General features: G+C 53.4%; 1 protein-coding gene across 4 annotated transcripts in view; it reads left to right on the forward strand.

The window, feature by feature from the left end:
* The window catches only part of SLC12A3 (solute carrier family 12 member 3), a 40,503-nt gene that overhangs the window by 16,730 nt on the left and 11,378 nt on the right, over positions 1-12,395 (forward strand). For 2 of the 4 annotated variants that reach the window (XM_055552803.1, XM_055552804.1), the window contains exons 16-23: positions 1,349-1,460; positions 2,036-2,176; positions 3,192-3,298; positions 5,096-5,178; positions 6,231-6,308; positions 6,946-7,047; positions 9,106-9,217; positions 11,893-11,979. In XM_055552803.1, the coding sequence (XP_055408778.1) occupies positions 1,349-1,460; positions 2,036-2,176; positions 3,192-3,298; positions 5,096-5,178; positions 6,231-6,308; positions 6,946-7,047; positions 9,106-9,217; positions 11,893-11,979 (822 nt within the window). The remainder of the gene's footprint in view (positions 1-1,348; positions 1,461-2,035; positions 2,177-3,191; positions 3,299-5,095; positions 5,179-6,230; positions 6,309-6,945; positions 7,048-9,105; positions 9,218-11,892; positions 11,980-12,395) is intronic. The other 2 variants (XM_055552805.1, XM_055552807.1) reach the window with 1 other exon arrangement.

The following is a 12,395-nucleotide window of genomic DNA, read 5'->3' on the forward strand; positions in this document are numbered from 1 at the left end:
CAGGGCTGGCCCTGACCCTGCTCTGGAGATCCCCAGCCAAGACCTGACACCTGACCAGCAGACCCAGGATGGGCACAGCCCCTTCTCGGAGAGGGAGCAGGGTCAGGGAGCATCGCCCAGCAGTCAGGAGACCAGAGTAGATGCTGCCCAGTGGGGCCCAAGCAAGTCTAGGGGCCTCTCTGTACCTAAGTTCCACAGTGGAATATGCTCTGCGCGATATAAACAGACCACACAGACATCCCTCCGTGTCCACTGGGGCCTATATCCAGCCCCACCTCCCATCCCCTGCCCAGATACCAACATCCTCAGGTGCTGAGGTCCCTTACGTAGAAAGCCTATTACCTTTGGCCCTTGCTGTCCATGGTCCCACATCCAGATTCAATCTCCATGCTTGATTTTTTAAAAAATATTTATCTGGCCACACTGGGTCTTATTTGCAGCACGTGGGATCTTTGATCTTTGTTACAGTGTGCAGAATCTTTAGTTGCAGCATGCAGTATCTAGTTCCTCAACCAGGGGTGGACCCGGGCCCCCTGCATTAGGAGTGCAGAGTCTTAGCCACTGGGCCGCCAGGGAAGTCCCTGCCACACTTGGTTGAACCTGCAGATGTAGAACCTACAGATTCTAAGTGCCACCTGTGTTCGTAAGGGTGCTCTGATGTTATAATTTGTGAGACTGACTGTGCTGAGCCTCTCCCAAGTACTCTTCAAAGCTGATTCCCCTCCTAAGTGAGGGAAATTGTACCTCCAGGATCCCTTTCCCAACAGATCACAATGTTAATGATTGGACGTATCTAGGTGTCAATCCTATGCTAGGTGACCTACACAGCGTCGGCACAACCCTCTGAGGTATATGAAACTGCTAACCCCATTCACAGATGAGAACACTGAGGCAAGGAGAGGTTAAGTAACTGGCCCCAACTCACCCAGCTGGTGAATGGCCAGTTTTGTCTGGTTCCAACTGAGTCTGGTAGTGACCCTTGACTGTGAGCCTTGGCTGCCTCTTCTACCCAGTAACAGTGATCTCGTGAGTGAGGGGCCTCCCCACTCGCAGTCTTGATTCTGCTCACACCGTGCGGTGCTGGGCAGAGCGGGGGCACTAGGTGGAGCAGCAGGAGGGACATTCGCCCCAGGGGAGCATGTGGTGGCCTGAGCAGGAGGGACAAGGAACACCCAGTGTGGTGGCTGGCCACAGAGAGAGCTGGAAAGGAGTCATGGACGGGAGGACCACTGGCTGGTTCCTCTGCTTAGGAAGGGAGTCCTGGAGATGGGGCAATGCCTGGAGCAACTCTATTTGGCATCCACACCCCCAACTCTGTCCTAATAGCTCTTTCCCTTCCCCTCCTCAGCCCCCAGTGCCTGGTGCTCACGGGGCCCCCCAACTTCCGCCCGGCCCTGGTGGACTTTGTGGGCACCTTCACCCGGAACCTCAGCCTGATGATCTGTGGCCATGTGCTCATGGTGAGTGTCCCCTGCAGGGAAGGCAGGGCTGTATTCCTGGAGGAGCCTCTGGGCACCGGGTCCACCCCCGAGGGTGGGCGTGGGGTGGGGTGAGGTAGGGGCCAGAGGAGGGGCTGTGGGGCCTGGACAGGCTCTCTCCCCTTCCCTGTCCCTGTCACTGGCTTTTCCCCACTGCCCAGTCCCTCACCTGCTCCCTCCATCTTCCTCCTGGCCTTCCCCCTCCCTAGTGAAAAAGTGAAAGTTGCTCAGTCTCGTCAGACTCTTAGCTAAGTCATGTCCGACTTTTTGCGACCCCATGGACTATATTTTTCAGGCCAGAATACTGGAGTGGGTAGCCTTCCGCTTCTCCAGGGAATCTCCCCAACCCAGGAATCGAACCCAGGTCTCCCTCATTGCAGGCAGATTCTTTACCAGCTGAGCCACCAGGGAAGCCCTCCTCCTCCTCTTTTTTTCCCCTAATTCTGTAAAGGAACCAGCAGTGAGCCCAGGGGACAACCTCCAGGGCAAGAGAGGAGCTGTGTCTCAGGTCAGAGGGTAAAGGCCACCCCTGGGTCATGTGTCCCTGCCACCCACAGGGCCCCCGCAAACAGAGGATGCCTGAGCTCCGGCTCATCGCCAACGGGCACACCAAGTGGCTGAACAAGAGGAAGATCAAGGCCTTCTACTCCGACGTGCTCGCCGAGGACCTCCGCAGCGGTGTCCAGGTTCTCATGCAGGTGGGCGGGCCTGGGGCTTCCCCACAGGCCTTACTACTTGCTGTGGCAACCTGGAAGTGGGATGCCCCGGTGGGCTAGTTGAAGCCCCTTTTGCTGCAATGGGAGTCTCACCTTCCTCCCCCTCTCTGGATGTGCTAATTCAGGGCACCTTCTCCAAGTGCCCAGGATCCTGGGGACACTGCCTTGGAGACCGGTGGGAGCTGATGACACATTTTGTGGTTTGGGGACTTTTTAACGATATAATCTACTGACAGCAAAGTGAAATAGTGTAGAGTTTGATATATGTTTACAAATGCAGACACCACTCAGTGCTATGAAACCACCACTCGGGTCAAGTTCTAGAACATTCCATTCAGGCAATTCCTTTTATTGCTCAGTGTTCTTATTTGTAAAGTGGGATGCATGGATAAAATAACAGTTGTTAATTCTGAGTCAACATAGGGGACTCCTTTTCAATAGTTTCCAATATTTCTCAAAATTAAAAAAGAGCAGACAAGGTCTCCTATTGGGATTATAAAACTACTTGGAGCAGAGGTAGAAGTTATGATTGTGCGATATTTTAAATGTATTAAATGCCACTGAATTATACACTTTTAAATGGTTGATTTTATGTTATGTAAACTTTACCTCAAAAATTAAAAAAAAAAATTTAACATTAAAAAAAGAGAAATATAAAAGATGTATGGATTAGGTGCCCCAGGAGTACTCCAAGCTTGACATCCAAATTCAAGTGCCCTGTTATAGGAAATAATTCCATAAATAAACAGTAGCTGGGATAATCCAGAACAAAGGGGACTGTCCAGCCGTTAGCCCTGCTTGCAAAGGCCTCAGGGAATAACTCTGGCGTAGCGTCACCTTTCTCATGGGTGTATCCAGGCAGCCAGGACCTTGAACTGGGGGATATTTCTCCTGAGCCCCCACCCCATGGCGGAGAGGGAAACTGGGCTGAGACCAAGCTCCACCCTAGTCACAGAACAGAGGCCTGACCCGTCACCTCATCCCCACCCCCTGGCAGGCCGCAGGTCTCGGGAGGATGAAGCCCAACATTCTGGTGGTCGGGTTCAAGAAGAACTGGCAGTCGGCTCACCCAGCCACGGTGGAAGACTACATTGGCATCCTGCAGTGAGTGAGGTCACCAGGCGGGGCAGGGCCTGAGGCCTCTTGACTTGGGCCTTTGGCATTTCCTGGGCCTTGGGAAGTAGAGGGGAAGCAGTGGGCACTGTAAGAAGCTGAGTCCACTGGTTCAAAGCTGAGGAAGAAAAAGACAGACGGAGGGTCCCCCACTCTGTCTCTTGGGTCATAGGCACCCAGATTGGCAGAGAGCAGGCAAGTAACAGTGAAGTGGGCCAGGTGTGGGGCATTAGGAAACGGTGGGGACTGTGGCAAGCGGAAGGGAACAGGTGTTCCCTGGCTCCAGCTAATTGCGCCCAGGCAGAAATGAGGACCCAGTGTTGCCAGGTCTTCCAGTTTTTCAGAAAGTCGAAAATGTGAGTTTTTAGGTGAAAATCGTGTGCTTACCTGGGGGCTGCAGAAGACCTGCAAATGCCCAGCTCTCAAGCTGTGAGGTGGTACCACTGAAACCAGGCCTCCGAGGAGGCAACAAACTGGGGGATGGGTCCAGGGGGTAAACTCCCTGCGGATTTCAGGGTTAACTCCAAACCTGTTCTCTTTCATTTCTTGCTGTGCAAAGTCCAGAAAATGCCTGCCTGAGCTGCTTTTCTGCCTTGATGGGGTATAGAGAGGCAGCGTGCTGGAGGCTGAGTGTTGGGGACCTGGGCCTGGCTTCCAGGTCTGCTGGGAACCAGCTGTATGACTGAGCAGTGCACCTCACTGCCTCTAGCAAAATTACAAGAGGAGGCAGTACATACCCGCTCTGTAGGAACCCCTACATAGTGGCTTCAATATGCCAAAACTCCACACTGCTGAAGCCTAAAGGGCCCTGTCCCAGAGACTTGTGATTAGAGTTCAGAGAGGGCAGTGCTTAGCCTAGTAGATTAGCCCTGATGGTGGGCTCTTGGGCACCCTGTCAACCAGGCAGTTAATATACTTGTGGGGTGGGAGTCTTCCAGACATAACATACAGACAGCCCATTGCTGTCTTCATGAGTGAGGCCATTCCTGTGTGCATGTCCATCTTCAGCTATTTAATTCTGATCTGAACTGGCCACTTCCTTAGCGTGTGATCATAGACAAGTTACTCCCTAAAACTTAGATTTTGCATCTGTCAAATAGGGGTAGAATTCCCATCCCCACCTCTGTTGGTAGAGTTGTGAAGATTAGCCACGTGTGATGCTTTCAAACTGTGGTGCTGGAGAAGACCCTTGGACCGCAAGGAGATCAAACCAGTTAATCCTAAAGGAAATCAACCCCGAATATTCATTGGAAGGACTGATGCTGAAGCTGAAACTCTAATACTTTGGCCATCTGATGCGAAGAACTGACTCATTGGAAAAGACCCTGATGCTGGGAAAGATTGAAGGCAGGAAGAGAAGGGGGTGACAGAGGATGAGATGGCTGGATGGCATCACCAACTCAATAGACACGAGTTTGAGTAAACTCTGGGAGATAGTGAAGGACAGGGAGGCCTGGCATGCTGCAGTCTAGTCCATGGGGTCGAGAGTCGGACACCACTTATCAACTGAACAACAGCAACAATCAGGAGGACAGGGCTGGTTCCAAGACTGGCCTGACTCAGTTTCCCCCAAGAGGATCTGCAGGATCCATAGTGCCTCAGACAGTAGAGCTAGAGGGGTCCTGGCTACCTCTCCTGTCCTGCCTGCACGTTATACAGATGGGAGACTGAGGCCCAGAGAGGAGAAGGGTATGGTGGGAGGCAGGGTCAGCTCTAGACAGGCCTCCTGGGGACTGGGGGCTGGGGGTGGGGCCGAGAGCAGGTTGACCCCATGACCTCTCTCTCCAGCGACGCTTTTGATCTCAACTACGGTGTCTGTGTCATGAGGATGCGTGAGGGCCTCAACATCTCAGAGGTGATGCAGGCGCACAGTGAGTACCCCTCTTCTTGACACCCCTGTCAAAGACAGAACAGGATCCCAGGAAGCTCTAGAACGCATTTTTTTTCTCCAAGTGGTTCAGGGAGGACAGGGGGAAATTAGTAAGGAATAAAAGGTCACAGATTCCTAGAAAGTCAGTTTTTGATGGAAATCATCAGATTTCTAAAAGGAGAAACTGAGGTCCTGAAAGGGGATGTGACTAGTTCAAGGCCTTGCTTGACTGGACCACAGCTCCCCAAATCACCACGGGAGCATTTGTAACCAGATGGGATAAAGAGGAACTAAGACAGGAGAGAGAAAAAGACGGGGAGAAGAGCCACGTGAAGACTCCAGAGCATGAAAACACACACAGAGAGGCCATGAAAGCTGGGGATAGAGTAGGGAGATGTGCTACATTTAAGGTCACATGTAAACAGATCTGAACTCATTATTTTTAGAAGCGTGATAGAAATAACACATATAAAGACAATGGGGGTGGGGGGTGTGATGCTGAGAGGAGCAGAGGCTGCAGGCCAGCCTGGGTCTTGTTCACCCAGGTCACCGTTGGGCTGAGGGCGTGCCTGGCAGCTGGTAGTTCAGTGAATATTTACACAACCAGAATTTGCAGAGCAGCAGCCACATTCCTGACCCAGGTGGCTCTAGGCGCTGGGCGTGCAGCAGGGAACAAAACCAAGTCTGCCCTGCAGGAGCTGACATTCTGGGGGAAACGCAGTGGACCCAGGACTCATTGCAGGCAATGACAGCTCATGAGGTGTCCTGAGGAGGCCCACATGGGGGGAAGGAGGGCCTCTCTAAGGAGGGGGCTTATTTCTAGAAGGGGAGGGCTGGGGAAAGAGGGCGCTTGGCTCTGGGGCCACCCACCCACTGCTGAGGCCTGGTGGGAAGGAGCATGGCTTGTTTGAGCAGACAGGAAACTCGTGGGGGGTGTATGGAGCGTGCAGGGAGGCAGAGACCAGATCAGTGGAAGCTGCGGAGTCAGGACCCTCCCCCAGGGTAAGAGGGCCCCCAGGGAAGCCTGGGAACAAAGCTCCCCCTCTTTTTCAGTTAACCCTGTGTTTGATCCAGCAGAGGATAGCAAGGAAGCCAGGGCCGGCGGGGCCCAACTGTCTATCTCCGGCACAGGTCAGTCCCCCACCCCCAACTCAGAGGCACAGGGAGCTCTCACCCTGGGGGCACTGAGTGATGGGCCACGGGGGAACTCGGCCAAGGGCAGGAGATTTTTGTTTGTGGCAATGACCTGAGACCCCTAGGATTGGGTCACAGGGAGTTGGTAGGGCAGTGGGGCTGGGGGCAAGATAAAGATTGCCAGCCCTGCTGGAGAATTCAGGGTCCAGGCATCATGGGACCCCATCCAGTAGGCTCTGGGGCCCAAGTCTTGCCCCTCCAAGGGCCCCCTGGCCATGCTCCAATGGGGAGGGGCAACAACACTCTGGGAAGCAGGGAAACACTCAGTGCAGGGGCTGGGAGTGTCCTGTGGCATTTGTGAGGGGCACAGGGGAGTTTTTAAGAGAATGGTCCCACCCCCCGGAGCCAACCAGAATCCAGGGAGAGAGAAGCTGGGAGCAGAGGAGGGGCACATCCTAGCACTGCTCGTCCGGGGTCCCTGCCCCGGGAGTCTCCCATAGGAGGGCATCCCCAGCGCACGCGCACAGCAAGGGCTTCCAGCCACCGTGTGCACAAGCCCATGCTGTGTTCCCAGACCTCCTCAGGCCCTTCCCTGTGCTCCGCACCCACCTGACCTGCCCCTCTGCTCCTGCAGTGGACCCCGAGGCCTTGGTGCAGGAGGAGCAGGCCAGCACGGTCTTCCAGTCGGAGCAGGGCAAGAAGACCATCGACATCTACTGGCTGTTTGACGATGGAGGTCAGTGCCCCAGGATGCCGGCTCTCCCCTGGCTGTCTCCCTTCCATGACCTCCACTCTCGGCCTCTCTCGCTGGCCGCTGATGACAAGGCCACTGGTGGGACCTCGGGGCCCAGCTAAAAGGAATGGGGCCCCTGGGCCCACCACTGGGCTCATGGGAGCCTGGCCAGGTCCCTCCTGTGGCCCTCTGTGTTCAGCTGTAAAATGAGGGACTTAAAGGAGCAGGTGAGGTCAGTGTGAGGAGGGACCTTCAGACTGGACAGGCCGTCAGGGTCACGGGCACGTGACGTAAGTGGGAGAGATGAGCTGGAGTGCAGCAAAACTGTAGGCATATTCATCACTTAGCAAAGAAAAACACGCTCTCTCGATTTTCTTGTGACTCTCAGCTTTATTGTTCCCACCTTTGATAGAGTCCTAGATACAGAGAAGATATTCTGAGCATTTACTATATGCTTGATACCAAGGGTTTGCATAGGTTAACCTAATGCAGTCCCCAGGTGAAAATGATTATTAACTCCCTTTACAAATAAGGAAACTGAGGCACAGAGTGGAGAAGTCATGTGTGGATCATACAGTGATAAATGACAGCGATCTAGATTTGCATGTGAAATCAGATCAGATCAGTCGCTCAGTCGTGTCTGACTCTTTGCAACCCCATGAATCACAGCATGCCAGGCCTCCCTGTCCATCACCAACTCCCGGAGTTCACTCAAACTCATGTCCATCAAGTCAGTGATCTCCTTCAGAATGGACTGGGTGGATCTCCTTGCAGTCCAAGGGACTCTCAAGAGTCTTCTCCAACACCACAGTTCAAAAGCATCAATTCTTCGGCGCTCAGCCTTCTTCACAGTCCAACTCCCACATCCATACATGACCACAGGAAAAACCATAGCCTTGATTAGACGAACCTTTGTTGGCAAAGTAATGTCTCTGCTTTTGAACATGCTATCTAGGTTGGTCATAACTTTCCTTCCAAGGAGTAAGCGTCTTTTAATTTCATGGCTGCAGTCACCATCTGCAGTGATTTTGGAGCCCAGAAAAATAAAGTCTGACACTGTTTCCACTGTTTCCCCATCTATTTCCCATGAAGTGGTGGGACCGGATGCCATGATCTTCATTTAAGTCCGCCCCCCTAAATGCTGGCTCACATATTTAAAAGCCTTGTGCACAGGAATTCCCTGGTGGGCACTTCCACTTCAGGGGGCGCAGGTTGGATCCCTGATTCTGGGAAATAAGATCCTGAAAGGCCAAAATAATTTTTTTTTTAATTTTTATTTTTCGGAGAAGGCAATGGCACCCCACTCCAGCACTCTTGCCTGGAAAATCCCATGGACGGAGGAGCCTGGTGGGCTGCAGTCCATGGGGTCTCGAAGAGTCGGACACAGCTGAGCAACTTCACTTTCACTTTTCACTTCATGCATTGGAGAAGGAAATGGCAACCCACTCCAGTGTTCTTGCCTGGAGAATCCCAGGGACAGGGGAGCCTGGTGGCCTTCCGTCTGTGGGGTCACACAAAGTCAGACACGACTGAAGCAACTTAGCAGCAGCAGCAGCAGCAGCATTTTTATTTTTGGCTGTGCTGGGTCTTTGTTGCTCTGTGGGTTTTTCTCTAGTTGTGGTGTGCAGGCTTCTCATTGTGGTGGCTTCTCTTGTTGCGGAGCACTGGCTCTAGGGTGTGCAAGCTCAGTAGTGAAGCTCCCGGGCTCTAGAGCAGTAGTTGTGGCCCACGGGCTTTATTGCTCCAAGGCCTGTGGGATCTTCCTGGAGCAGGGATCAAACCCGTGTCTCCTGCATTGGCAGGCAGATCCTTTACCACTGAGCCACCAGGGAAGCCCCCCAGATTTTTTAAAAATAAATAAAAGCATCATGCCATTCAAGTAAAGCCCAGCCCACAGAGTCCATGTCTCATCCTGGTTTCACCTGGCAAACTCATTATAGAGATGAGTACACTGAGGTCAAGAGAAGGGATGGGGTTGCTAGAGGCAGAGTGGAGCAGGACCCAGACAAGGCTGTATCCTGAGAGCATCTTTCTCGTAACTCACGGCACCCTCCTTGCCAGGCCTCACCCTCCTCATCCCCTATCTCCTCGGCCGCAAGAAGAGATGGAGCAAATGCAGGATCCGCGTGTTCGTGGGGGGCCAGATCAACAGGATGGACCAGGAGAGAAAGGCGTAAGTGGGGAGCGCCGACCATCCAGGGCTACCCCTGCCTGCCCCCACCTGCCCCTACTCCCCATTCCACCCCTTGGGGCTCTCGGGTCACAGCAGTGGTGAGAGAGTTCAGGACAGGAGCAGGTTTCTCTCCATTTCAGAAGCGGTTTTGGTTTCCTGTCCCCTTTAATAAGATACACATGTCCTAGTCCTGGCCATGGCAGGGAGGGCTGGTAAATTTTAAATCCACAAATCTCCAGGAGATTTGCAGTGAAATGAAGGATGGAGAAGGCCCTGCCCCTCAGAAATGAGGGCAGAGCTTAGAATCCTTCAGGGCAACGTCCCCCACTCCCCACCCAACCCCCCGCACCCCCCAACTCTCAAGCTTCAGGTGCCGCCCCTGGTGAGGCCAGAGGTGACTTCAGTGGCCAGGATGAAGGGCAACAAATCCCCTGGAATCTCTTGGTGAGAAGAGACTCCATTCTCCAACTCCATGGCTGATTCTCTGTCTAAACAAGAGGAAGTCGGCCTGGTTCAAGTGCTTGGCAGGTGATGGCATCCGCCAGAACTGAGTGATGTTGGTTTACTGGTTTTATTGGCCTCTTCTTTCTGGCAAGAGTTGCTGATTTGCTGATTAAATTGTGAAGCCATTTCCTTTTAAGACATATCTAAGTGAGAATGTGAGTTGACTTAAGCTGAGACGGAAGTAAACAGTCAGGTACGTACACAGGCGTGGAGGTGGCAGGTGTCAGGCAGGTGGCACACGTGGGCTAGATTCGGGCCCCTGTTGCTTTAGAGCAAGGTCAAGTGAGGTCGAAGACCGTAGGACCGAGGACTGCTGGAGGGTGTGGGCAGGCTGGGGAGGATGGGGTGGGTGGCTTGCCCCAAACTGTGCAGTTAATTAGCCAGAGAGAAAACCCTGCACAGCCTTGAGTGCCTGCTGTGATACCCCAGGGACGGGACTCCATGGCCTGTGCCACCCTAGCCCTGTGCCAGTACCTCATACATCCCCATGACCCCTGCTGCATGAGTTAAGGGTGACCAGCAACCCCATCTTATTGCCCTCATCCCCGTTGAGAGCTTCTCCACTGGAGGGCCCTTCTCAATGCGGAGGAGAACGTTGCCCAGGAAACGCAACATCTGCTTCTCTGTGCTCCTTTCCAGAAGATAAACACACCGCAAAGGCTGCTTTGCCCTCTTGGCTTCCTGTTCCAGCTCCCACTCAAAGCTGGGCTCAGGGGGTGTTGGTTCAGATCGAGGCCACGGCACTGTGGGGTCACAGGATGTCTTGCAAGCAAAGGTTGTGAAATCTCCTCTCCTCCCTGCTGACTCTGGACCAGCCCAAGTCCTCTGCCTTCCTTGTGACCCCAGGCCACCCCTGTGCTGCCCCCAGCTCTGCTTTCCTAAGTTCACTCCCAAGTTCCGGGACCAGCAATGGCAGTTCATCTCCTTTTGGTCCCCTGGCACGCTCCACCCCTGGCACCGTCCCAGGCAGCCCCTCGCTGCTCCCACCCCATCTCCTGCACCCCCATGTCTTTGCTTATTTGGACTCTCCTCCTGGGGTGCTCACTCCCCACCGGCTAGTCCTGGGGCATCACCAACGCCATATCCTGCCAAGCGATTTTGATGGAATGGGCGGGCTAGGGCCGAGGCACGAGTACCATTTAGAAGCCTCCTTGTGTGGTTCTGGTGTGAACACCCTTATCCACCCTCTTCAGTCTATAACAGTCTTACCCACTGTTCACCATCCAGCCAGATTGCCGCCTCATCTGTGAAGCCTCCCCTGACTGCTTCAAGCCACAGTTGCCGTTTCCTCCTTGTGGATGCAAAGTCAGGGCTATCTGGCTTGCCAGTCCTGGTTCTATACTCAGCTCATATGTGTTACCTGCTCCCTCAGCCACCCTGAGGAATTTCCTGCTGTTCACCTCCCATTCCTTACACCCTTGTTTCTCAAAGTGTGGCCAGTGAACCAGCAGTCCCACATCACCTGGGAGCTTCTTAGAAATGCAGAATCCCAGGCTTCCCTGGTGGTTCAGTGGTTAGGAATCCACTTGCCAATGCAGGGGCCACAGGTTCGATCCCTGGTCCAGAAAGATCCCACATGCAGCAACAAAGACCCAGCTCAGCCAAAAGTAAATAAATAAATCTTAACGATTAAAAAAAAAGGAAGTGCAGAATCCCAGGTCCCAACCAAGGCCAGCTGGATCAGAACCTACGTCGTAACAAGCTCCCCAGCAGGTGCGCAGACGTTAGAGTGTGAGGCGCTCTAGCCCAGAGACGGCCACCCGAGACTTAGGACAGTTCCTTTCTCCTGTCACTCGTCATCATCTGACCTGCTTTATCAATATTCATGTATTGTCTGCCTCCCTCACGGGTTAGAATGTGAAATCCCCGAGGGCAGAGTTTGTTTCGTTCGCTGCTATATCTTCACTAGTGGCTCACATGGTAAAGCATCCGCCTGCAGTGCAGGAGACCCAGGTTCAATCCCTGGGTTGGGAAGATACCCTAAAGAAGGAAATGGCAGCCCACTCCAGTATGCTTGCTGGGGGATCCCATGGAGCCTGGTGGGCTACAATCCATGGGGTCACAAAGAGTCAAACACGACTGAGCAACTAACATACATATCCTCCACAGCTGCTCAATGAAAACTCACTGAAGGAATGAATGCATTAAAAAAAAAAATCTCTGTCTTCCAGGATCATTTCTCTGCTGAGCAAGTTCCGGTTGGGATTCCACGAAGTTCACGTCCTTCCCGACATCAACCAGAAGCCACGGGCGGAGCAGTGAGTTTTCTGTGTTGGGGGTTCCAGGGAGAAGGGTTGGCCCTTTCTCTTTGGTGAACCAAGGGCAACCTGGTTCACCTGCCCCCGCCTACACTGGGCTCATGGAAAGAAAGAGTTTGCAGCCGTTAATTTTTGTTTTTTCCCCTTGCCCCGTGGTCCTTTGCATATCAGACCTGTGGTCTTTGCCAGAACCATACCTGGGCTGAAGGTCAATGAAAGTTCCCATTCCTGCTTTTCACAGACCCAGTGTTTTTGAAGCTCTTCATGGCCGTTCTGCTCCTAGAGCAGAGCTGGTGTTTCATCTGCCAGGGGCCTCCCACCCACCCCGCACACCCTGGGCTGAGAAAGTCTCCAGCTTCACACCTCTCGAGCTCAGGCTGCTGGCTACTCACGAAAGGCTGATTTATCTACTCTGA

The sequence above is a fragment of the Bubalus kerabau genome, chromosome 17 (assembly GCF_029407905.1).
Source record: "Bubalus kerabau isolate K-KA32 ecotype Philippines breed swamp buffalo chromosome 17, PCC_UOA_SB_1v2, whole genome shotgun sequence".
Lineage (NCBI taxonomy): Eukaryota > Metazoa > Chordata > Mammalia > Artiodactyla > Bovidae > Bubalus > Bubalus kerabau.